At 35.4% G+C, this 27,249-nt stretch overlaps 1 protein-coding gene across 3 annotated transcripts in view; it reads right to left on the bottom strand.

Moving 5' to 3' along the window:
* The window catches only part of Larp4b (La ribonucleoprotein 4B), a 92,779-nt gene that overhangs the window by 22,925 nt on the left and 42,605 nt on the right, over positions 1-27,249 (bottom strand). For 2 of the 3 annotated variants that reach the window (XM_046432016.2, XM_046432015.2), the window contains 6 exons: positions 15,986-16,064; positions 14,250-14,386; positions 7,299-7,402; positions 2,528-2,638; positions 1,350-1,403; positions 1,052-1,261 (listed from right to left, as the gene is read on the bottom strand). In XM_046432016.2, coding sequence (XP_046287972.1) covers positions 1,052-1,261; positions 1,350-1,403; positions 2,528-2,638; positions 7,299-7,402; positions 14,250-14,386; positions 15,986-16,064 — 695 coding nt within the window. Of the gene's footprint in view, positions 1-1,051; positions 1,262-1,349; positions 1,404-2,527; positions 2,639-7,298; positions 7,403-14,249; positions 14,387-15,985; positions 16,065-27,063; positions 27,141-27,249 lie in introns of those variants that run through there. The other variant, XR_009225665.1, reaches the window with a different exon arrangement.

The following is a 27,249-nucleotide window of genomic DNA, read 5'->3' as shown; positions in this document are numbered from 1 at the left end:
CCTTTTCTTGCAATTATCACCTTCTTGGTACATCTGACTTTTCAAGACTGAGGTTTTTTCCCATAGACATTTATCTTTAATTGTATCAGCAATTAAAGTTGAAACAACACTTCTCTCAAGATCCCTCTCTTTCACATGTACCCAGTTTTTCTGCAAGTGGCTCCCAGCCATCTGACCCTGAGTACTACCCAGTCTCTCCCTGACCTGGTCCACAGCCATATCCTGGATACAAACTCTTTTCAAAGTTACTAACTCAACTTTTGCTTTCTGACTATAACCTTCTATGCACTTTGCCGCTCTACCTCTCTCATTCCAACTAAACCTGCATCCCTACCCCATGCAAACCTCCAATACAGGAACTTATCTTCTTTTTCTAACCCAGACCTCAACTTCAAGGACATTTATCACAGATTGCTGATTCTCCTGCATCCCATGCAATTAAATTCAAGCTAATTTCCAAGTAGGAACAGCTGATCTTTCTAGCCATCTCTAGCAAAACCGTAATGGCAGAAAAATGACTAGATCCATTACAAATTTATGAATTCTAACCACAGACCTTACCACAAGCCAGTACCTGTAAAAATTAACCATGCCAACCAACTCTGAGGCTGGTGTGAGAAGTAAAATAAAGCTCTGCAAGAAAGCATGTATTTCACTTGTTTGACTACTAGAAACTCACTTAAATACCTATCTCCTGAACAGCTCCCCACTTGCCATTTCCCTATATGCTCAGAGGGACGACATCAGTTATATTTTCTCTATATGCTCAGAGTTTTCACTGTATTCTACATTTTACAGGAGAAGAAATGCAGACTGGGCAAGAATCACAGTCACAGTGTTTCAAAGTTTTTGTGCAGATAGCTCTGTCTATATCACTCAATTGAATTTAAAATTCACAGCATAGCCTGAAGATCTGCTTTATTACAGCAAATTGCATATATATCTGGTTTCTGTATTAGATAAGGCATTTAAACTTTCAAAGTACCCAGTGGAGTGTCTATGTACAATATAGAAGTCTGTTTAATTAAAAAAAAAAAAAAAAAAGACTTACCAAGGGTGGATCAAGATAGCTATGTGTTGTTGACCATGTCTGGGGGGTAATCAGGCTGTACAGAGGAAATTGCTGCTGGGGACTGTATACTGGAGGTAAATAAAATGATGTTGTATAACGCTGCTGTGTATAAAGGTTCATGTCCAGAGGTCTAAATCCATTCTTTGGCAAAAACGTGTTTATAGCTATTGCCTTTGCTTTTATCCGTGCCTGTTTGAAAATATTTAAGTTTCTATTACAATGCTTAAGAACAATGATTAGAAAACAAAAGAAAATGTAATCAACTGGTCTTGCTTACCTTAATTGGCTTTCCTTGAAAAGTTTTTACTTCTTCTCGAAGGTATTTGTAAGCCTAAGGGCAAAATCATCCAGTTAGCCTTATAAATAACATGAACTAATAGTTAATTCAATAGCTTAAAAAAGGGATTCTATGGTAATAAACAGGAGCAATAATAGTAATTCTTTATCCTCTTTGGGTCACAAATCCTTTAAAATAACCTCAGCAATTATGGAACCACTACACAAAAATTCTCATAAACAAGATATATACTAATTTTGTAAGAATTAATAGATACCATTAAAGTCTACCAAAGACCTGGGAGGAAATGAGGAATACTGAATACAAAGTTCCTAATATTAATCCCAACTTGAAATCGGAAACATGAAATTCAGGAAATGAAATTCTAAACAGAGGGAGAAGAGATGAAAACTAGGGTTAGGATTGTGGCTCAGAGGTGGAGCGCTCGCCTAGCATATGTGAGGCACTGGGTTTGATCCTCAGCACCATATAAAGTAAAATACAGACATCGTGTCCACCTATAACTAAAAAACATTAAAAAAGATGAAAACTAAAATATTAGAAAGTCATTATTTATGTGTAGCTATCCCTTCTCCAAATTAGATCTATATTAAGCCCCTTACATAAAGTCCAAAGGATCCACATATTCCCATTCAAGCTCATCCAACATGTTCTCCAAGCAGGTCAGCAGCACTGCGCTATGTTCTGTAAGCATAGCGTTTCCAATCTCCCATTCCCCTTTCTTTCCTTCTCTCCAGTTAAAACCTATCTTTAGCTTTCTGAATTTTCTCTTTTGGACTTCCAGTAGAGGTTGCAATATTTCTTACTGAACACTCATTAATTTGTTTCCCTCAAACAAGAGTCTCCTTTAAGAGCAAAGAAATATAAGTCCCTTAACTCGGCATGTGTCCTTCAAGGTACTAACTCCTTCAACTGATTTTCCTAAGCTGCTGATCTTACAATATTGTTAGACTGTAATGTCACATGCTTTCTATATTGCTATATAAACTATTCACAGAACATCCAATTTAGGTTTATACAACTCGATTTTGTCTGCACTTTATATCCAAACTTAACACTATGATATAATAACCTCAATGCCCAAATTTACTCTATGTACTGATATTAAATTACTGGTAAACTATGTACTTCACAGGGAGATCAAGGAGAGAACTTACCTGCTGTGCATCAGCTTCTGTTTCAAATGTAATAAACCAATTATCATTATAGGCAAATTCACAGTTTATAAATTTCGGTAAGTTATCTCCTTTAAATAGTGCTTCTACTTCCTACAGGAAGAGAGGTTAGATATTAATTCTCAGTTATGCCACTTTTTGTCCTCACTAAAAAAAGCATTCTCTTAAGCACAGTTCAACATGATGATGCCTGGTAAATCTCTTTTCAAAAAAGGATAATGTGTTCAGTGCAGCTTCCAGAATTAGGACCACAATGACACAGGAATATAGTTATACAACTTATTGATGGTTTTCCTGCTTCCAAGATATCACTATGCTAAATAATCTGAAAGATAAGATACCATTTTAACCACCAGGCTAATAAGTACATTATTTTGAACAAAGATAATTTAAAATATAAAAAATATTAGCTCAATTTTTGCTGCTGGCCAAGATATGACACAATACAAACAATTGCAAGTGAAATAGGGTTTTCCAACATTGGCCATCAGGCATTCTAGGAAAGGAGTCCTTGAGAGAGGAGACATGAACAAGGTGAGCCCTGAGAATGTTGAGCTCATGCCTAAATTCCAGAGCTCCACAGAGGACTCTCCCCAGGTCCTCAGCTTGAGCTTAAAATACCACCTGTGATGATCAGAAGGAATAATAACCCCCGACTGAGCTCATGGGCAGGGAATAATTTGCCTTCTCACCAGTCAGAGTGGAAAACTGTCCCAAATTCACAGAAAATCAGTACTCAGAAAAGCACTGCCTCAGCAGTGGGGAAAGATGAACCCCAGAGAAAAGACTGCTCTGATTCCATCTTACTAATATTCCTAAAGGATCAAACTGGTTCAAAGTAATGGAGATGGGGTTTTGCTGTTTTGCCCAGGGTGGCAGATCACTCAAGCAATTCTGCCTAGGATCCCGAGTAGTTGGGACAACAGGAGCATGCCATCATCAAGTAATTTAACTGCATCTCAGAACCAAAATCAACAATATTTATCAGAATACAAAAATATTCGTACCTAGTAAACATCAGACGCCTGGCATTCATTCAAAAGCTACTAAGTATGTAAAGAAATAGAAAAATATGGCCTAAAATCAAACAGATCAAATTAAATCTGGAAGTGACACGTGACAGAATTAGTAGACAAAAGCAATAAAATACTGATTATATATTTTATATGCTCCAAAACCTAGGCTGAGAATGCTAAATGGAGATAGAGGAATTTTTAAAAGACCCGAATTAGAGATGAAAAATACAATGTCTGAAATGAAAAGTACAATAAAGAGGATTAACAGCTACTTAGATACTTTCTAAAGAAAAAAAAAGGAGAGAGAACATGAAAAATAATGCCTCAATAAGAAACCTGAAAGCTTTTCCAAGGTACCCTGCTATCAAATTGTTTAAAATCAGTGATAAAATCTTCAAATCACACAGAGAAAGATGATTTACCACACACAGAGGCATAAAGATTTTTTAAAAAGTCAGATTCACTGTCATAAACAGTGCATACCCGAAGAGAACAGAATGACAAGAGAAAGGGAGAAAACTTTCCCTGGTCAATCTAGAAATCTATACCCAGCAAATGGGCCTAAAATAAAATCTTTTCTCAAATATATTAAAGCTAGCGGGGGAAAATCACTAGCAGACCTGTTAACACAAGAAATTTTAAAGGACTATTCAGGCAAAAAGAAAGTGATATTAGACAGGAAGTCTAGACCCAGACAAAGGATGAGAAGCACTAGAAATGGCAAATATTAGATAAATAAAAAACACATTTTTATTATTTTTAATTTCCTTAAAAGAAAATTAAATTGTTCAAAGCAAACAATGTATTGTGGGGCTTATGGCCACACAGAATTAAAGTACAAGACAAGAGCACAGGGCTGAAGGTGCAAAACTAGAAGAATATTGTTCTAAAGAGAAATGGTATTACATTAATTTAAGGGTACACTCTAGGAAGCTTAATGCTGATAAACCATAAAGCAAGCACTGAAAAAACACATATATCCGACTGGGGTTGTGGCTCAGCAGTAGAGCACTTGCCTAGCACATGGGAGGCACTGGCTTTGATCCTCAGCACCACATATAAATAAATAAAAAAGGTATTGTGTCCAACTACAACTAACAACAACAACAACAACACTTATATCTAGTAAGCCAAAAAAGGGTTGGAGGGTGGAAGAAAGAAAACAAAGAACAGCAGAAGCAAAAAGGAAATAGTGAAATGACAAATTTAAACCCAGCAACAACATTAATCACTTAAATATAAATAAGCTACACTCATAATTAAAAGGCAAAAATTTTCAGATTGGGTAAGAAAAGCAAGACTCCACTATGCAATGCTTACCAGAAACTCATTTTAAATGTAAAAGACACAAATGGATTAAAATAAAAAGAATAGAGATGACATACCATAATAATAATAAATGAAAACTACAGTGGCTACACTCATACCACACAAAGTAGACTCCAAAGAAAAACAAAAAGGGAAAATAAGGTCATTTCATTAAAAAATTATTATCCAGTAAACCCTTCACAAAGTAAAGAAATTAATTAAATGACTATAAAAATTGTTTCCTGGAATTGTACACCTATTTTGATATGTAACATCTGATAAATAATTTTTGGCTAAAAGAGAAAACTAATACATTAATGCGGAAGTCATACTTGACTAACATTAGTTAGTATTACTACTTCTAAACTAACAAATAGTCCTTTAGTACCACTAGGCTGTCAATACTGTACTGGAGTGGTTAATTCTTCTGCCTCTGTGAGGTTTCTCTCTAAACTATTTTATAAAAATTGGATAAACAGAGGGGTGGGAAGGGGAGGGAGGGAGCATGGGGTTAGAAATGATGGTGGAATGTGATGGACATCATTATCCAAAGTACATGTATGAAGACATGAAATGGTCTGAATATACTCTGTATACAAGTATGAAAAATTGTGCTCTATGTTGTAATATAAATTGTAATGCATTCCATTGTCATACACACACACTATATATATATATATATATATATATATATATATATATATATAAAAAATAAAAATGAAACACTGGATCAAGATTTCAAATGTTCTAACCATTGAGAAGCATCTGGTCACATTTAAGGAACTTTCTAGAAACTCTCACCCTATACTTCTAAGCATCAAGAGATGGACTCTGCATCATACAGTCCTTGGAAACTTATTTCCTATTCAAATTGTTTTGGAGTACTTACTTTCCTTCTTTATTTCTCAACTTTATAATTACCACAGGGTTTCTTTCAAGCCTTCTCTCTTAATTTTGCTCAAACTTTGACAACAGACTTATTTAAGTGAGTACAGTTTTGAATACAAATGATACCAAGATCAATGTCTACAGCTAACTGTAGAAAATTCTACTCAGTTATAATTTTTATAAGCATTTCAAGCTTTGAAGAACAGGATCTATGTTTTAAATAACAAAGATATCTAGATGATGATGATGATAATAATAATATCCTAGTCCTTCATATTCAAAACTTGAATAAAAATATAATTATTTTTCTCCAAGTATTACAACATACAATTAGTTAAAGTATCTTGGTGAAACAGAAAGTAAACCTCCTCTAGAACAAAACCTTTTTAAAGAGTAATATGATTTCTTACCCTCACACCTACAACCTTGTTGGAATCCTTATCTTTGTTACATTTTTTACATGTGTTCTTAACAAACTTTCAAATAAACTAGGACTTAAAACCTGAACCATGGAAGCACAGTTAGAAAGTGTGCTATTTCCTTAGCAGAGGAGACAGTGTTTAAAAAGACATGTAGCATGAAAGGCTTATATCACATAAGGCTTAAGAGAAATGAAAACCAGGCTAACTGGATTAAGCACCCCCTGAGCAAGTAGATGCTGTTCTCTGAGGTGGTTAAGAACTGATCTGATGAGCTAAATTCCTAGCATCTTCCATCAATACTTATCTTCACTATCTCCAGGCATAACCCCCAGTATTTACTACAAAGTGCAACTTATTTTACTTTCTACTGTGCCAGGGAATCAAACCCAGGACCTCATGCATGCTAGGAAAGCAGTCTATTACTGAGCTCCATCCCCAGCACCAGTGCAGCTTAGTTAACCATTTGGAGAAGTAACAGATTTTATAGCAATGCAAATCAGTCAATTTCAATATTTTAAAACTATCAAATACTATGATTTATTCCTTAAAATTACTGCCCTAAGCCACTGCTTCTCTAATGATGATCTTCACATTCCATTTTCATGAACAAAGATGACTTTGTCTTTTTACTCTGAAGACATCTGCACTGATGGTGGAAATTCACTGGCAAATGAAATAGTGGGCATAGTAGCCTGGATTCAGCAGCAACATCAATGGTGCTCAGGGATCTCTTCACAACTCCCTCTTCATAAAATATTTATTTAAAATAATTATTTAACATAAAAGTGCCCTGTATCTTAATTTGGGGTTTATCAATATTTCTTATTAGATAAATATTTAAACTCATTTTAATTTACAAATATTGAAATATACAAACCCTATCTTTTTAGTGTAAAGTGTGTAAAGGAGCTCTGAGATTAAAAGAATTGAGGATTGTTTCCTTCTACGAGGAATGCACATCATAACTATCAGAGTATATAAATCCTAGGAAAAGTGTTAACTGTTAGGTTTCTATTCTTAAATATAAGCCATCCTAAAAACACAGTCATAAAAATAATCAAAACCACCAAAAACCCTCAGGAAAATGTCCAAGTACCCATGAGAGGAATAGTCACTTACTTCCACAGGGGTAGATTCAGAGATTTCACGCAGGATTACTATGCAACGATTTTGATTTGGCCTTACTTTTTCTCCCTTCTCATCCACTTGAACTAAAGGTAAAGCTGTAAAGGAATGGGAGGAAAAACCCATAAATATTAAAACATGACACTTCAATGGAAAATATCACACCATATTACTAAACACATTGAAGAAACCTGGATACAATGGAAAACCACAAGTTTTAATTAGTTTATTTATTTTTTTATATTTATTTTTTAGTTGTAATAGGACACGATACCTTTACTTTATTTATTTATTTTTATGTGGTGCTGAGGATGGAACCAGTGCCTCCATGTGCTAGGCGAGTGCTATAGCCACGACCCCAGCCCAGTTTTGTTAGTTTAATACAAGCTATCAAAAAGTTTTAAATGAACCTTGAATTTAAATTTTTCAAAATGAAGAAACATGGAAATCTGAAGTCCTAAAAGTGGATTAATGTATGTAACACTATGAAACAAAGAACAGCAGCTACAATATTAGTAGATTAAAACACGGGATTAATGGTTTCCTCCTTTCTATAAGTCCCTAAAATATTGTCTTATTGTAATTTTTTATTTTGCAATATTCTAAGTCTTACAGAAAGCTCTCGCGTACCTACCTTCACTCAATTCTCCCTAATGATAACATCTGCCAATAACTCTAATAGTGTCTCAGCAAAAATGGTATAAGCTTTTTTTTTTCTTCCCTTCTATGCTGTGACCAAAATACTGACAAGAGCAACTTGGAGGAAAAGTTTATTTGAGGCTCATGGTTGCAGAGAGTTCAGTCCACAGAAGGCCAACTCCACTTCCACTGCTCTATTTGCTTCCAAAGGTGAGGAAGCAAATGGGGGTGGGGGGCGAGGAAGGCCCATCAAAGGAAAAATGCTCAGCTCATGAGCAAAGAGAAATGTGTATGTGTGTCCCACTTCCTCCAGTTATAACTCACCTGCCTATAGTCCGTTCAAACTGATTAGGTTACAGCTCTATTACAAACTGAATATTTCACCTCTGAATATTCCTGCATCAACAGGAGCTTCTGGGGGACACCTCATATCCAAACCATAACAGATGCCAATGTTGGTGCAATACTCCCAGGAGCAGGCTTAATTCAGATTTCACCAGTTTTTATGTGCACCCCTTTTGGTTAAGTTTGTGTTTTGGTGTCATTTCTATGAAATTATTTTTTATCAATTCCAATTACAACACATTATGGTCACAATCTAGACTGAGATATCTACCACCATCAAGACACAAATCACCAATAATTCTGACACCCAAACTAAACAGACAGTTCGAAAAAACTATTTCAGGCCAGTATTCCTCATGAACACCACAAGAACTCTTAACCAAATTTCGGCAAATTGAATCCAGCAATATATAAAAATGTAATGAATCATAAAAGTGGGGTTATCTCAGTAAGGTAACTTTTGCTTACCAATTAAAAAAAAAAAAATCAAGCAATCTAAATCACCACATTCATGAGTTAAAAAAAATACAACCATCACAGAGATGTAGGGAAAGTAATTAACAAAATCCAGCATTCATTTAGGAGAAAAAAATTTCAGCCATCTAGAAACAGAGGAAACTTCCTCAATCAGATAAATGCCACTTGTGAGGAAACTAGAAATAGCATTACACTTAAAGCGAGAAGCCTGAAATGACTCCCACACACACCATAAACAGGAGCAAAGCAAGAATATTTTTCTCCCTACTTCTATTCAATACTGTACTAGATCTTCTAGCCAATGCAATAATGCAAGAAACAGAAATGAACAGCACCCAGAATGGACATAAAGAGGCATTCACAGACAAGTTTACCTATATAGAAAATCGAATACAATTTTCATAAAAACTTAATTGAATTTAGTTTACAAAATTAATATATAAGTGAATTGTAGTTCTATGTACTTTCAAACTAGAAACTAAAAATATCATAAAAAATGTGAAGTAATTATAAATTTGATAAAAGATTAATGACGTATATATTAAAAACTGTAAATCATTGCTGGGAACAATTTAAAAGACCTAAATAAAGGTATTCATACAGTGGAAAAGTTAATATTGGTAATACATCAATTCTCCTCAAGCAAATTTTAACAATCAATTGTAATTCCAGTAAAAACCCATTAAGCCTTTCTGAAAAATTACAATGATGATTCTAAAATTCAAAAGCCACAAGGTGATGTAGTAGGAAAAGAAGTTATTTCAACAAATGGTGCTGCAACAGTTGCACATTAGATCAATGCTTCACACAATGTACAAATCCTAACTTAAACACACATATACACACAAATCCAAATCTTAAACCTAAAACTATAAAGCTTATAGGAGAAAACTTTTGTAACCTGGGACTAGGCAAAGATATCATAAGTATAACACCGAAAGGATGGTATAAACTTAAAAAACAAAACAAAACACAGACACATATGTATCTTCAAAAGACAAGAACAAAAAAGTGACAGACTGAAAGAATAAATATAATCCACATTTAAACATCCATATGCAAAAAAAAAATTGTTTTCATGTAAATACAGACCTTAATCTGGTCACAAAAATTAGCTCAAAATGGATCACAGACCTAAATGTAAAATGTTAAGTCCTAGAAGAAAACATAGGTGAGATCTAGATAAACTGGGGGTTGGCAATGACCTTTTTGACACACCACCAGACATTATCCAAAAAAGAACAACCCAATAAGCAGAACTATAATAAAATTTAGAACACTTCCTCTGTGAAATATGTCAAGAAAATAAGAAGCCAAGTGACAGACTGGGAGCAAATATTTGCAAAAACCACATCAGATAAAGGACTGTTAAAATAAAGAACTCAAAGCTTAAAAATAAAAAGGGGGGCTGAGGTTGTGGCTCAGTAGAGAGCGCTCGCCTAGCATGCATGAGGTGCTGGGTTCAATCCTCAGCACCATGTAAAAAATAAATAAAGTGAAGGTATTGTGACCAACTACAACTAACTTAACTAACTAAATAAATAAAAATTAAAAAGGAACAATACCATTAAAATGGGCAAAACTCCTGAAAAGACACTTCACCAGACAGATGGCTAATAATCATGAGAGAATATATTCTCAAGAAAAAGTAATATGGGTGGGTTCTTATAAAACGAAATATTCTAACCACATGAATCTACACAAATACCTGTACACAAGCAGAAGCTTTATTCATAAATGTTAAAACCTGGAAGCAACCAAGATGTACTTTCGTAGATGAATGGATAAACTGTGGTACACTCAGACAATAAAATATTATTCAGCACTTAAAAGAAATGAGCTATCAATCCCTGGAGGAAATTTGTATATTATCAAGTGAAAGAAGCCCATCATACAGTATATAAAACACTATACTCTATGATTCCAACCCTAAAACATTCTGAAAAGGGTAAAATTATGGAGATAGTAAAAAGATTAATGATTGACACGGGTTCAGGAGGAAGAAAATGAATAGGCAAAGCATAGAGGATTTTTAAAGCAGTGATTTATAATAGTATCTGTATGATACTATAATGGTGAATAACTGTTATTATGTATTTGTCTAAACCATAAAATGTATCATCAAGAATGAACCCTAATGTAAATTATTGACTCTGGATGGTAATGATATGGTAATATAAGTTCATTAGCTGTAACAAATGCTATCACTTTGGTGGGGGATGTTGTTTATTATTTATACTGTACCTTCTTTGGCTGTGACAGTAAAACTGTTCTGAAAAATAAAATATATTTAAAAAAAAAAATACTGGGCTGGGGATAGAGCTGGTAGAGTGCTTGCCTTGCATACACAAGGGCCTCGGTTCAATCCCCAGTACCACAAAAAACAAAAAGGAAACAACAAAAACAACAACAAAAAGCTCACTAAATAGTAAAGGAAAAAAAACAGTAAAGAAACAAATTAATATCACAGTGAGATACCACTAAACATCTAAAATTAAAATGACAGTATTCCAAGTGTTGGTTAGGATATGTAGCAACTGCGGCTTCTATCTCTTCTGGCGATATCCAACTATAAAATGGTCCAACCACCTTGGAAAACAAGTAGGTGGGTTCATAAAGTTAATTATAACCCTACCACACAATGAAGACATTTTACTCCCAGATACTGACCCAAGAGTAAGGGAAGCACATGTTCATACAGTTTTACACAAATATTCAGAGCAACTGTACTTATACTAGTCAAAATGTGGCAATAACCTAAATATCTTACAATGAGGGGTGAATAAACCAATTGTCAATTCCGGTTCAATGGAATACTGATCAGCAATAAAAAGCAATGACCTACTGATACACTCAACTACAAAACAATTATGCCGAGTAAATAAAGCCAGCCATTGCTCCTCAAAAAAAAAAAATTACATAATAGATTCCATTAAAATGCAAACTAATCTGGGGCTGGGGCTCAGTGGTAGAATGCTCGCCCGGCACACGTGAGGCACTGGGTTCACACCTTAGCACCACATAAAAAACAAAGTAAAGGTATTGTGTCCACCTACATCTAAAAAAATACATATTAAAAAAAAATGCAAACAAATCTATAGAACACAACCAGAGAGCACCTAGTGAGGGGATGGAGGAAACCTCTGGTAAGTCATGGAGATACAATAGTGATAATTTCATGGGTATACAAATGTCAAAACGTATCAAACGTACACTTAAACATGTGTAATTTATGGTATGTAAATTCTACTCCATAAAACGACAATAAAAGAAATACTAGTGAAACCCTCAGTGCCTCTCCCTTCCCTAATTCATTTGCCCCTATAACATTTTACAGTGAATTAAAAGTTTCATTCTTATTCAGGCTTTTATACAATTAACATGTGCAACTGAATCCATGGAAAAAGAGTTCTGTTTTACACATACCCAATATTTATACGCTTGATTTCATCTTGTAAATATTTGGAAATATGCCTTTAATCACATTATGGATTTAAAATTTTATTCTTCTTGAAAACATGTAGTTCCAACTCCCTTTTTAGTTCTAACACATAACACAGGAACAGAATACAATGTTGTTTCTTCTGATGACAAGTATTTTGGTGTTTTTTTCAAATAGACAATTTTAACCAAAATGAGTTTGTAAAACAAAACATTTGAAGCAAATACACTGTGATATGTACTATGTGTATTATGACACAGAAATAGTTTGGAAATTAGTTTATCTAAATAATCAACAACAGTTTTACATTACTCAAATTTAAATGAAATAATTTTAAAGTGTCCACTGTATATCTGACTCTGTTAAATATCTTGAGGATGGCAATAAGATTTAGATATAAGATGAAAAAAGCCTCTGAGGGCTTATTTATGTCACCCTCTTTAGAACTACAATGGATATAATGTGCTAACTATATTCTGATCACATAGATTATATGTGTACATTTCTTTCTATTCAAAAACTGAATGAAAAAGAACAATAGATAATAAAGTGCTAAACTGAAATGGATAAAAAGTAACATTACAACTGTAAAATTATCTTCAGAGGGGCAGCAAAGTTTGCATTGTATGCCAAAGAGGAATAATTAAATATGGGATACCTAAGAATAATCAAAAGACTTAACCGAGTACAGACAAGTACAAGAAAGTTATTGGCCTTGTAAAGTAGATTAAAAATTGGATTTCTATTTTAAATGGCAAAAGTGGGAAATAAAACATTACCATCTTGACAATCAGAACTCACAGTTAATGGTAATAATGTTAGCCAATTTCTTCACTTTTTATAAAGCAACAGAAAAACAGAAAACAAAACTTTTATTTGTGACTAGAAAATCAAATTACAAGTTCAAAGGTTAAGATGTTCATCTTTTTACACTATTGTAAAGTCAAACTCACACAAGAAAAAAATATGTACACTGACTGTGTCTTCAGTACACAGGGACAAGGTGGAAACAATTGCCTCTACAGAAGTGTAAGTAATGAAAAGGCATTTGAATAGTGAGAGAAACAAAGCTTTAATTCAGGCATAGCAATGTCCAATCATTCAAAGATATGTATGCAGTGGTGGGAGAGGAGTTACACACAGTTCACACTGTGAAGGACACCCACCAAGTTGAGTCTAATGAGGGAAACTATAGAAGTCATTCACCTGGTATTTGTAGCTACAGTATAAAATGTGAATTTCCATAATTAACCCAATTCAAAAAGGAGCTCAAAATATCACACACTTAATAGAAAAGGAATCTGCCTTTGGACAGGAGGCATCACCAGGGGTCCGGAAACTCAGGGAACATAGGGGAAGTGGTGTTCTCTTATGATTTCAGCCATGCATTCATTCAAAACTGATTGAGTATACATTTTGAATATGCACACTCCAAGTCACTTATACCTACATAAAGGCTGTCTTTCTTCTTTTAAAAAATAAAACAGGCTGTAGAAGCTTAAGTGTGCAAAGCAAACTAGAACACAACCTGCAATTTGGTACAACAGGCCAATACTGAATATCTACATTTCCTGAAATTCCTGTAATTCACTGATGTAATGTTTACACATTTGATGCTGCCAAATTTGGGGGGGGGGGACTTTATTCACAATATACTTTTAAGGAAAAATGCTACAATGTTTCATCAAAACTTAAACAAGGAACTTAGGAAGTTGAAATTTGAAAGAAACTCTTTTTGTGGCAAAAATGCTAATTAAAATGTATTTTACTTTAAGTCCTTTGTTTTCATGAATGTAACAGCTGTCTTTATAATCTCCATTTAAAAAAATTCATTTTCTCCTGCAGATGACAAATAAGCAGACTGAGATTTCGTTATGAATTCAGTGTTCCCATTATTGGGACCAGTCATAAAGGAATGAAAGGCTAAGGAGTATTTGATTTCCCAACAAGTACCATTTGGTGGCTGGTAGATGTAAAGAGTCCCCGATAAGACAAATGGTGTAAAAACAAGTGTTATTCATTTCAAATTGTCATTTACTTACATCTTAGCACTTCAACAATTAAATCCACATCAGTACTGAGTTTTTTGATATGGTCAAGGTTAGCTACCGTTGTAATTGGCACATATTGATCACTATCCATCTGCGATATGAGATACATGTCACTAGCAAGATTCTCCCTGTTGAAAGAAAACAATCTCTTTTAATTGATATTTCTTTAAAAAGAAGTTTCATCTAGTGCATTATCAGTTTCACAAGATGTATGAATGTGGCATGGTATGACTTTGGGGTTAGATCTGGGCCTCCTATCTGTTATTTGCTCTTTCTCTGTCCATAGGTTTATTTTTTCCAAGACACCTGGAGAGGTAGAGCAAAAGTAAAATATACTGCACTTTATCCAATCAAAATTAACGAGTAGATAATTATTCTTAAAATGTAGTTATGGCTTATCTTTGTTCTAAATAGCTTTAATAATTTATTAAAAATACACACAGAAGTCTTTTTTTCTTCTTACGGTAAGAAAATCTAGCTGAATGAACAAGGAAATATATATATATATATATATATATATATGATAAAGTCAGTACCCAAAATGCATGCTATAAAATCTGGATACTTGCTAGAGAAGCTGCAAATCCGGCTCTGGCTTCCTAGCAGCCAGAATTATAAGGAAGAAAACAGGATCAGTATAACTTCATGCACAAGGTCAAAAGGTAAGCCACAAATAATCAGCAGTTCAGGTCAAGATGAGCGACTTCCTAGTATTTTGGTCAAAGCTAAATGTTTCCTGTGAATTCGCAGGAAACAGACAATGTGTGATATAATGAGCAAGGCCCTCAAAAACACCTCATAACTGAAACACAATAATGGGTTTCATAGGACTCTTCTTACAATGTCCCTTGTGAGGGAAATACCCTTCTATCACTCATCTCACCTAGCTACTGCACAAATGTGGGTGATTCTAGATTCATGAGGGCTAGATAAAGGTTTGTGAGTAGAAGAGACATAGGTTTTTCAACTTTTACCCCATCTTTTGTTCATAAATTATGCCACTATGCAATATACTCAATGCTCCTAATTTGTGATAAAATGGAAGTGGTAGGAAAGCCCAGCTCGTTCCCTCCCTCCCTCAATCTCACATAATCCCGCTATCTTTGAGTGCCCCTTTATCAGACAACTCCATGGGTTCCTCAGGGCTTGAGAGAACACTTGAAAAACCAAACTGAAAGAAAGCGTTCCACATGATCAATCAGTAATCTCATACTCAAATCCTTTACATCTAGTTTTGGCATTTGAACTTTAAAAGACGCTACTATGTTTCACTATGAAAGGTATTATTTGGAGGGGGAACCCACAAAAGTAAACATGAGTGCTATGTAAATAACAATTTGTTATTGCAGTGTCTGGCACAGTCTAAGTGACAACATAGGAAATTTGCCCAAACTTCACTGAGGCTCAAGATTCTAAGACTACCTGAGACTTTGATGCAGTGGCATGGGGGCAAGGGAGGAGCAGGTAGGGAGTCAAGGAATCTTTATTTCAAATAGCTATCAAGATGAATTTGAGGCTCCAACTATGGGGACCACTGACCTGAAGATTATGATCAATTACCTAACATGCCAAAAGCCTATTTACTCATTATTCTAGATATCTAATTCACACAGAGTATTCACACACACCTTTTAGTATATACATAGTCTTCTATGTAAAATCACATTTATAGATAATAAATAATACATACCAACAGGGATATTCAGTACTAGAAAAACCAGTCTTACCTAGATAAGCAGAATTCCAATGTTTTTTTAAGTACTTCCCGGGGGTCTTCCTGGCTTTCTGGTTGAGACTCATTTCCTCCTATATAAAAGTAATGATCAACTCAGGAAAAATAGCTTAAAATTTTCCAAGCAGATAATTCAGTATGGCAGTTCTAGTACTTTCAATATACATATTTACACACTTGTACCCATGCATGAAGTAAAGAACACTTCTATTATTTTACCTATTAGAAAAGGGTAAATCATGTAAACAAAACAGTCTCCCTCTCTTCCCTCTAAATCAAAAACATCACAGTTTAAGGATTAAATAGCTTCTACACTAGAGCATTAAATTTGCCTTTAAATTTCCAGATAGTCAAAGCAATAAGTGAGAAACTGTCATGTTCTTGTCAGATGATACTAAACAAATCAGACACTCAAAGGACATAAAAGTTCATTCTAAATCCCAGAACAAGTTGCTTATGAGAAGGTGTCAGCCAGTATGACAGGTGACTTATGTGTGTATGGTCGTAGACAACACCAGGCATTCTACCAAAGTGAACCCAGATTTAAGCCAAGACACTCCACCACCACCTGCAACACTCTGGACACAGGTTGTTTCAATAATGTTGAGATGAAAAGAACTGGAGTGCTAAAACACTAAGATTTTTCATGTGCTGCCATATAAATCAGCCTGGTTAATTTATGTGTCAATCATATATGTGATTATGTTCCAACCATATATGTGCAAGAATAACATAAGAGACACTGGTAATTTGAAAGTCAAAATTAAAGATCATGAAAAAGAAAAAATAAAGCGGGGGCATTTAGAACAAACAGGGACAGAAAGTTCAGGTCACTATTATATAATGAGGTTTAACAAAATCCACTCTCACTAGCAAAAAGAAAACAAAACTGCTAAAACAACCAAAAGAAAAATAAAGGAAACCACAAGACATGAAAATGAAAACTAAAAATAACCTATCATTCCCTCATTCAGAGGCTTCTCCTGGTCATTCCATTTAAATTCACATCCCATCCTCCATATTTAAGAGATACTTACTAAGTATCTCCTGCATACTGGGATCTGTTGCAGGAACTGTGAATTCAGTCCAAATTAGGCAAGGCCTCTGCTTGTGTAAGGCCAACATTCCAGAGGGAGAGACAGACAATAGGTAGTTAAATAAATAACTACCCAACATAATGTGAGATAGAAACCCACAGAGAGGAAAACAAACCAGGATAAGAGGCCAGAGCTGCATGATGCTGTTCTAGATGGGAAGTGACATCTGATCTGATGGGAAGGATGTGGAGTATGCCAGGCAGTGGAAAGTGAGTTCTAAACTGGGCAGGTACAGGGACCTTAGAGGGATAGAGTCAACAGATAGTAAGGAGGCAGGGGTAACTGAGAAGCAGAGTGAGAGAACCTGGTAAGTGAGGTCACAAAGTTGAGCACCTATGAATCAGATCAAGAAGGATGTCAGAATTTAATAAGACACCAATTCAGAGCTGACATTTAATTAATTATTTACCATCTTCCTGCCCCCATGCTCCCTCCTAACCCTGCATGCCCTTTGCCCAATCACAAATCCTCTATTTTTCCCATGCCCCCCCCCCCATTGAGGATCAGCATCCATTTATCAGAGAGAACATTTGGCCTTTGGTTTTTGGGGATTGGCTTACTTCACTCAGCATAATATTTTCCAATTCCATTCATTTACCTGCAAATGCTATGATTTTATTCTCTTTTAATGCTGATAAATACTCCATTGTGTATATGTACCACAGTTTCTTATTCATTCATCTATTGAAGGGCATCTAGGTTGCTTCTATAGTTATTATGAATTGAACTGATATAAACATTGATGTGGCTGCATAACTGTTACTATTTGTTGTTTTTAAGTCCTTTGGGTATAGACTGAGGAGTGGGATAGCTGGGTCAAATGGTGGTCAGAACTGACATTTTGGAAAGACCTCTCTGGTTTGATGGCACATATTGACTGTGAAAGGTACAAGGGGGAAAAGGGGGACCAGTTGGGAGGCTAACACAATAATCAAGGAGACAACACCATTTAGGATTCAAAATACAGATAATACTGAAGCCAAGAGTGGAACAGAGAAGAGTACCAGCCTCTAGACCCAGGGCACTCCAACATCCAGTGGGAAGTAAGAAGAGGAAGGCCAACAGACACAGAGAAGCAACCCGAAAGTCAAGAATAGTATCAGCAGAACAGCAAGTTGAGAGCTGAGAGGAGAGAAAAAAATCGTTTCAAATGAAGGATCTGCAGCTATAAAAATGACACAGTAACGTCAGGTAAGTATATAGTGAGAATTAACTACTGGAACTGACCATTCCAGGGTCATTAAAAGAGCCTGACAAGTGCAATTTGGGGCCTGAAAAGACAACTGTCTGCCTAAAGGAACTGCCTAGGAGATAAAGATGTGGGGGCAGCCAGCAGAGAAAACTGTTTTGAAGCATCCTGCTGGGGGAAGATGGGCTGTCAGGGTGGTTTCACTTAAGATAAGTGATGAAATTGCATTACAATGATAGGAAATGATCCAGCAATAAAGAAATCCATGACTCTGTAGACAAAACAAAGCAGTTTGTGATAATGTAGAAAAGGAGGGCTCACTTGAGAGATTGCTAGGTTGGGTGGTGTCAGTAGACACCAGGTCATCTGCTTCCAGAGACTGGATTTATTTTCCTTTTAAAAACAACAATGATAACAACAAAACAAATAAAATTTTCTAGACAGGGGACATCAGGCAACAAAGGACATGAAACCCTGAGCACCATGAATACGTGCATTAACCTTCTGGTGACCTTAACCCGCTACCTTGAGGGAAGAACTGGACCAAACAGAACATCAACAGATGAGAACTATAATATCTGATATTAGAAATACTTGAAATTAAGAGATCAGACATTGTAGAAGACTAGTAAACTTGAAGACTCAGCAATAGGAACTTCTCAAAATAAATGACAATTTTTATAATGGACAGAGGGAGCAATATAAGAAAGAAATTGTGGGATAATTTAAAGTAGCTTAATTTAACAAGAGACAATGTTACAAAATGCTCAAAGCCACTGATAAAGAGAAATGGTAACTACACACGTAGACATGTAAGCTTTTTATCTTAGTATTGTAAGATGGAACAGTGAAAAAAGCACCAAGGCAAGGTGGTTCCTGTGTTTCATGTAAAGTGGTACACACTGGCCTGAAGGTAGACTCTGTTAACTGACAGAGTATAAACACCAACCAAAGAAACCACTCAAACAACAAACTGAAGTAAAAGAAGCCTAATCCAGCCAGGTGAGATAATTCCTCCACTGCAATCCCATGGATTTAGGAGGCTGAGGCAGGAGGATTTCAAACTCAAATCCAGCCTCAGCAACTTAGCAAGACCCCAAAATAAAAAGGGGCTGGGGATGTGGCTCAATGGTTAAGTACCTCAGAATTCAATTCCTGGTTCAAACAACAACAAAAGCAGCAGCCTATCTAATGGAAAGGGGAAATGAAGAAAAAAGAATAAATGAGACAAAAAGAGAACGTGCCTGGAGCCCAGGAGGGTATGGGTTCTAATGTCATTCTCCAATACAAGGAACTAGGGATCCTTGGAGAAATTGCTGATTGCAGGAAGTAAAAAAAAAAAAAAAAGGCAAAACAAAAAGTCCTACACTGACAGGAATAGGTCATATGGAACCAACTAAGAGTTTCCCAAAGGCCAAAGCCAGAACAACTTGAGCAATAAAATACTACTGGATAATTACCCAAGTACAGAGTAAGCATTCCTGAGCCCATACTGACACAAGTAAATAGATGTATAAGTTAATAAAGAAGAGACAAATCACTCATGTACAAGAATTTCAAACAATTTAATTAGACTCTGCTTTTATAGAAGACCATAAATTCCTTAAGTTTTCTCTATGCAGAGAAACTTCCACCCTAACAATAGAATATAGAAACAAAGAGAAACCAAAGGGTAGATTTACAGTTCAGAAATCTGACAAATGCTACTTCAGTCAGGTGATCAAGGTCTGAACAGACATGAGTCCCTTTGATAGTGTGTACCCTTGATATAATGAAAATGGTGCTTTACCTCTGTGGTCCTCCTCCCTAGTCCAAATACAAACATTATGATGAGAAAAGCATTAGAAAAATTCCAACAGAAGAGTATCCTACAAGACACTTGACAGTACTCAAACCCTTCAAGACTGCCAAAAACATGGGAAAGTTTGAGAACTGTTAAGGCCAAGAGAAGCCTAAGGAAGTGTTCTAACTAAATATAAATGGTATCCTAGATAGGATTCTGATACAGAAAAAAGATATCAGGGTAACAGGTATCGCTCCTGGTTTAGTATTGGTGACAAATATATCATATTAATGTAAAATGTTGATGGGAAAAACTAGATTTGAGGTAGTCTGTCCTGGGGGGCACACACTAATTAAGATGAACAGAATGCTTAATGTCTTAATTTAAAATGGTGCCTTTCCCCCTTTCTCCTGCCAAAAACACAAGATCCCCTCCCTCATACTCACTAATGATCTGGATGACTTCAGGAAGTAAAAATTCATAAAAATTATGGGAACTCATTCTGACCAAGCCCCTAAGTGGTCTTCAATTCAGTCTTGTCCACCCCGTGGCTCTAGCAACTCATCGGTTATAATTCATGTTTTCCTACTTTGGCTCAAGTTCCTGCAGAGGTTTCTGCTCAGTAAGTTGTTGATTCTATTCACCTCTCTGTCTTTTTCAACTTTGTAGGCAGTTGGTTTACCCTGTGAGCACACATTTCTTCTAATAAGAGCTGTGTTTTTTTCCCCTTAGCTTCTTCACTTGTTAGGACAGAACAGTGACTTTCAAGCTCCTCCTATAGAACACAAAGTTCAAACATGCTTGCATATGCCTGTGTTTTTGGTGCTGTCTATTTGTTCATTTTATTATTGGGTTATTTTCCTGAATTTTATCAGTTTATGTTTTGGATAAAAACCCTTATCAGATCTGTGATTTACAAATAGAGTCTCCTAATCTATAATTATATATATGTGAGTCACCATGCTCATTTTTCTCTGATAGTGTCTTCTGAAAAGCAGAAACTTAATCATTTTTTTCCTTCATGGGTCTTTCTTTTAGTGTGGTACCTAAGAAACCTTTGCTTAACCCACAGTCACAAAGGTTTTCCTTTATTTTTTAGGTTTTATGTTTGTTAGGTCTGTGATCCATTTCATGTTAATTTTTGTATACAATGTGAGATATGATTGAAAATTATCTTTATTTTTGCATATGGATACACAAATTATTCTAGCACCATTTGTTGAAAAGATTACACTTTTTCCACTGTGTCTGCACCTCTGTTGAGGAACTAACGGCATAAAAACAAGATATACAGACGGAACAGAACAAAGAACCCAAATGATTTTTAAGGATGTCAAGACCATTCAAAGAGGAAAGGACAATTTTTTCAATAAATGGTGCCAGGAAAAATAGGTATCCACATGCAAAAAAGTGAGGAGGAACTCTAACATAACGTAATTTTTTGTGTAATGTAAGTTTTTATGTAATGAAAGATACTATCAACAGAATAGAGGCAACCCACAGAATGGAAAAAAAAATATTTGCAAATTATTTATCTGATAAGGGATTAATGTCTAGCATATATTGAGACCTCCTAAAATTCTACAACAACAAAAAAGCAACAGGCAAGGATTTATGAAAATGGAAACCTCATACACCATTGGTAGGAATTTAAAATAATGCAGCTTCTATGGAAAAAGAATATGGTGGTTCTTCAAAATATTAAACATAGAATTATGATATGATCAACAAATTCCACTTCTGGTTATCAACAATAATTGAGGATACGAGGATATCGGCTATGGCCCCCTTCTCCCTCCCAGAAGAAGTCTATGTTACCTCTTTCTAAGTAAACCCTGCTTTATAAAAAACAAAACAAAACAATAATTGAAACCAGGATCTCCAAGAGGTATTTATACACCTATAAATGTAGCAGCATTTTTCACAACAGCTAAAAGATGGAAGCAACTCCAGGTGGAAAAACAGATAAGCAAAATGTGGTATATACATACAATTGCAATTATTGAATAAGGAAAAGAATTCTAACCCATGCTATAATATGGATGACCCTCCAAGGACATTATGCTAACAATGAAACATTCCAGTCACGAAAAGATAAATGCTATATGAATCCACTTATATGCAGGGCCCTCGATTAGATAGCAAGTGGAATGATGACTGTTGGTTGGGCTAAAGAGTTTAACGGGCAGAGAATTTCAGTTTTCTATGATAAAAAGAGTTAGAGTTGAATGCTGGTAATGGCTGCAAAATGGAATTCATGTATTTAATATTACTTAATGGGAAACTTAACACTGGTTAAGAGGCTGAGAGAAGCTCAGTGGTAGAGCACATGCTGGATTAGATAGTTAGCATTACAAAACCAAAAGTCTTAAGATGGTGAATTTCATGTAGTATATATTTATTTTATCACTATAAAAAATTATGGAAGGGCTGGGGTTGTGGCTCAGCGGTAGAGTGCTTGCCTCGCATGTGTGAGGCACTGAGTTCAAGCCTCAGCACCACATAAAAACAAAAAGATAGTGTGTCCATCTACAACTAAAACAATATTTTTTTTTAATTAAGGGAATAAAATCTAATGGAGAGTGAAACACTATGCTAAAACTAATCAAAGACAAGCAGCAGTAACTAAATTTAGAAACAGACTTCAAAGTCAGGAAAGCTTCTTTATAATGTATAAAGATAAAGGGGTCAATTCTCCAAGAGTCATAACAATGCTTAACATGTATGTGCCCAACAGAGCCTCAAAATACATGAGGCAAAAGCTAACATAGAGCCAGGTGCAGTGGCACATGTCTGTAATTTCATTGACTCAGGAGGTGGATACAGGAGGATTACAAGTTTGAGGCCAGCCTCACCAACTCAGCAAGACCCTATCTCAAAATAAAAATAAAAAGGGCCAGAGATGTGACTTAAGAGTTAAGCACCACTGGTCCCCCCCCCCCCCAAAAAAAAAACTAAACTGGTACAGACACCTTGGAAGATAGTTTGATGGTTTCCTACAAAACAAACCAGACAATACAGCAATCACATTCCTTGGTTATTTACCAAAAAAAAAAGCTGAATTCTTACCATATATACAAAAACCTGCACACTGTTACAGCAGCATTATTTTTAAGTGCCAAAACATGGAAGCAATCAAGATGTCCTTCAGCAGGTGAATGGATAAACTCATTTGCCAGACAATGGAATGATTAAGCACTAAATAGAAATGAGCCATATAAAGACATGGAGGAACCTAAAATGTATAATATTACATGAAAGATAATTTGAAAAGATTACAAAATGGTATGATTCCAACTCTATGACATTATGGAAAAGGAAAAATTATGAAAACAGTAAAGAAAATCAGTGGTTGCCATGGGTTAGGGAGAAGGAGGGATTTTTTAAATTTGGGGGCATTGAAACTAGTCTGTATGCTACCAAATGTGGATATAAATCATGAATTTATTAGAATGTATAACACCAAGAGCTACTTTAAACTACAGACTTTGGATGATAATGATGTGCTGATACAGGTCCCTCATTTATAACAAATGTGCCACTTTGGTGAGCAATGTTGATAATGGGGAAGGCTATGAAAGTATAGGGGCAAAGGTGTATGCAAATTCTCTGTACCTTCTGTTCAATTTTGCTGTGAACCTAAAATTAAACTTTTTCAAAAAGGTCTGTTAAAAAAAATGCTTGATATCAATGACTGATGATATCAATCAGTCATTAGGGAAATATGAATTAAAACCACAATAAGACCTATCATGTTACTTTTCAAATTGGCTAAAATCAAAACCTAACAAGTACTGGTGAAGTTGTGGACTAACTGGAGATCTGATTCACTCCTGGGAGTGGAACCGGGATGGAGGGGAATATAAAATGGTATCGCTACTATGGAAAACAGCTTCACCATTTCTTAAAAAGATAAACTTGATCCCAGAGGTCCATCCATTCCATTCCATTCCAAAATATTTACCAAGGAAAATATATGTCCCTACCAAGTCTTGCTTATACATTTTAAAGTAGCTTTATTTGTAAAGGCATAAATTGGAAACAAGCCAAATATTTGTCAAGAGGTAGGTAGAAGAACTGAGGTACATCCATATTTTGGAATACTACTTGGCAATAAAAGGAACAACCTATTCGTGTATCTTGCAATATGTACGGATCTCAAAAATAATAAGCTAAGTATGTCAGACCAAAAAAAAAGCATACTGTTAAATTCCATTTATATAAAATTCTAGAAAATACAAATTAACCTATAGTGGCAGAAAGCAGATCAGTGGTTGCATGAGAAAAGGAAAGGGCACAGGAAGGTTTTCCTGGTGATGGATATGTTCATGATCTACACTGCAGTGATAGTTTTATAACTTTCCAAACCAGACAGAGAAAATAATGAGGAAAGAGTCATCAAATCAATTCTATACTATACTGAATATTTCCTTAACTCACCTTAATCTAAGGAACATAAAACTTATAGAAAAGCTGAGGGATACCTAAATTATATGGTGTTTATTGTACCTGATTCTACGTTATGCTGTACATGAAAAGAAAAAAAAGGAAGAGGAGGAGGGATGAAGAGGAGTTAGTGTGAAACCACTGCCTAGCAACAGGGTTTTACTAGATGACACAACAGCACTGTGGAGCAATGTTGAGGCTCACTGGAAATATGTGACCATAAACTTAAAAACGAGACCATTCTACACTGCTGCATATCTTTTTCAGCCACATTTATCTATCTGCTCATGTATAGACACACAGTGGGTACAGAATTAAAGGTAAATGAATTCAAGGCATTTGTTAAGCAATTATGAAGGGAGTTCAAGTTATACAGAAGGAAGTAACTGAAAGATGGTTTTGGTAACAAACAGAATGACGAGGGACATGAGGATGCAGAGGAAGTCATGGACAATTACATAGGTCAACGGAGTCATTCAACAAAGGCACTACAGGGACTGGTGATACTACAGTGAAGACAGGCAAATACTTTATAGCAAACACACGGGTGTTTATTAAGTATCCTTCATATACAACACAGACTCAGTGGAAAAGAGTGCAACAAGAATAGAAAGGGAGGTCTGTTTTCTGAGTGAGTCTTTGGTAAAATAACCAGAATGACTTAAAAACAACATTCAGTAAGCATTCTCTGTGCTATTCCTACTAGTCAATCTACAGGAATCATTTCTCCCACTTCATTTGCCGTTTCCAAATGTTAATAGTGATAGTGTTGGAGCTGGGCTGTGGCTCAGTGGTAGAGCACTCGCCTAGCATGTGTGAGGTACAGGGTTTAATCCTCAGCAAAACGTAAAGATAAAATAAAGGTATTGTATCCATCTACAACGAAAAAAATATTCTCAAATAATGATAATAACGAGAGTGTAACTTAACTGTAGGTCTGTGGGTTTTGTTTTGTCTTTTAATGATTGATTTCTAGATTAAGCCAGAAATAAATTTGGAGGTAAACAGCTTCCCATCACCTCAAACTATTTCTATGTGGACCCAACCCAGACCCCAGAAGAAAACTAATACCCTCTCCTTGGTTCTTCTTTTGAAAACAGCTTTAAATACCTTTTGCAAAGAACCAACTTCTTTTGAAATTAAATTTTACATGAATATTTTTAACATTTATCATTTCATTTGTGGTAATGTTATCTATCTATCTTTCATCTTGTATAATTTGATCCAGTCCAAGGTTTGGATCATTTCGATATAAACCTCATGTTTAAATTACTTTTAATCCTTTTAATTTTCTACCATCAGGATTCCTTTCCCTTTGATTATTATACATTTTTATCTTCTTTTGAAATCTGTTTTAAATGACTAGCATTCCCTCCTTTTGCCATTAAAAAGTTCACTCAACCTCAAAGTAACTCCAATTTATCCCAGTGTTTTGCTATTTCCAGATCATTGAACAGTTAGTATTGGGTTAACAAAGAGGAACTAATCAAATTAAATTTGTTACACACTGGTACTACCCCAATCAGATTAGAAAACTATATGCTTGGTGTGGTAGTGCACATCTGTAATCCCAGTGGCCTGAGAAGTTGAGGCAGGAGGACTATAAGTTTGAGGCCAGCCTCAGCAACTCAGTGAGTCCTTAAGCAAGATCCTAAATAAAAAAGGGCTGGGGTATAGCTCAGTGGTTAAGTGCCCCTGGGTTCAATCCCTGGTACCAAACCGAACAAAAAGGGGTAATTCACGTTAAATTCACGCATCCAATCCTATAATTGCAATTTTATCCCAATTATATTTAAAGGAAAACAACATAGTTTTATTTTTGTTTTCCTTTATAAATACTTGATTCATGTGATCTGATTATTGAATGCAGCAAGCTAAACTGAAGTTTATAAAAAAGAGAGAACAGTGTTATAGAACAGTATTTTCCTGCTTAAGAGACACTGCTGATTTTGCCATATTTTGAGTCTTAAGTCATTGTGCATGACTATGTCTCATACCATGGAGGTCTGACATCTTTGGCCCTGTCTGTATTCCCTGGTCACTGTGATGACCAAATGCTTCCTCACATTTTCAAATGCCCACAGCAAGTGGGCATCTTAAAATGACATTTCTAGTGTCATTTGGCAGACTGTGTATCTAAGTCCAGAAATCTCCATTCCCTACTTACTCTCTTCTTTCCATTTTTATGGCCATTAATCTAATGCTGATGTCCTCATAACCCTAAACAGGAAAAACACAACTTCCTATTTCATTGATTTTTAGGTTTTCTTTCCTCAAAGCCACTGTTTCACATTCCTGTAAAATTTATATTTCCCAAATATCTTGCTTTCTTTGTGTCACTCATTCATCAATAATGGGGATAAAATTCAAATCCTCCTGGTTTCTAAGACTCTTGAATGAGACTTCAACTGTCCTCATCTACCACTATATTCCCTCTTTATGCCCTTCTCTCTATCCAACTTGTTTCACTCTCAATTCTAGCATTAAAGGTTCATCTCTACACTTTACTGATGCTTCACCTATGAACAATCTTCTATTTCTAAATAAATGCCACTCGCCTCAGATGCTACTCGGGTCTTACATGCTCCATGATGCTTCCCCCACAAGGTCTTTCATCTCTGCATCCATGTTGAGACTGAATTGAAAGGAGAATTAAAAGGAGGCAACAAAAGATACATTTTTAGGGAAATATTTAATAAGCTAAGTGATAAATAATTAAAAAGCCCACACTCTATATGAAAACA

Source organism: Marmota monax, unplaced genomic scaffold (assembly GCF_021218885.2).
Source record: "Marmota monax isolate L192 unplaced genomic scaffold, Marmota_monax_Labrador192_F-V1.1 WCK01_AAM20220418_F8-fsc00071, whole genome shotgun sequence".
Classification (NCBI taxonomy): Eukaryota; Metazoa; Chordata; class Mammalia; order Rodentia; family Sciuridae; genus Marmota; species Marmota monax.
The sequence above is the reverse complement of the archived record's forward strand: the minus strand, read 5'-3'. Positions and strand labels throughout refer to the sequence as shown.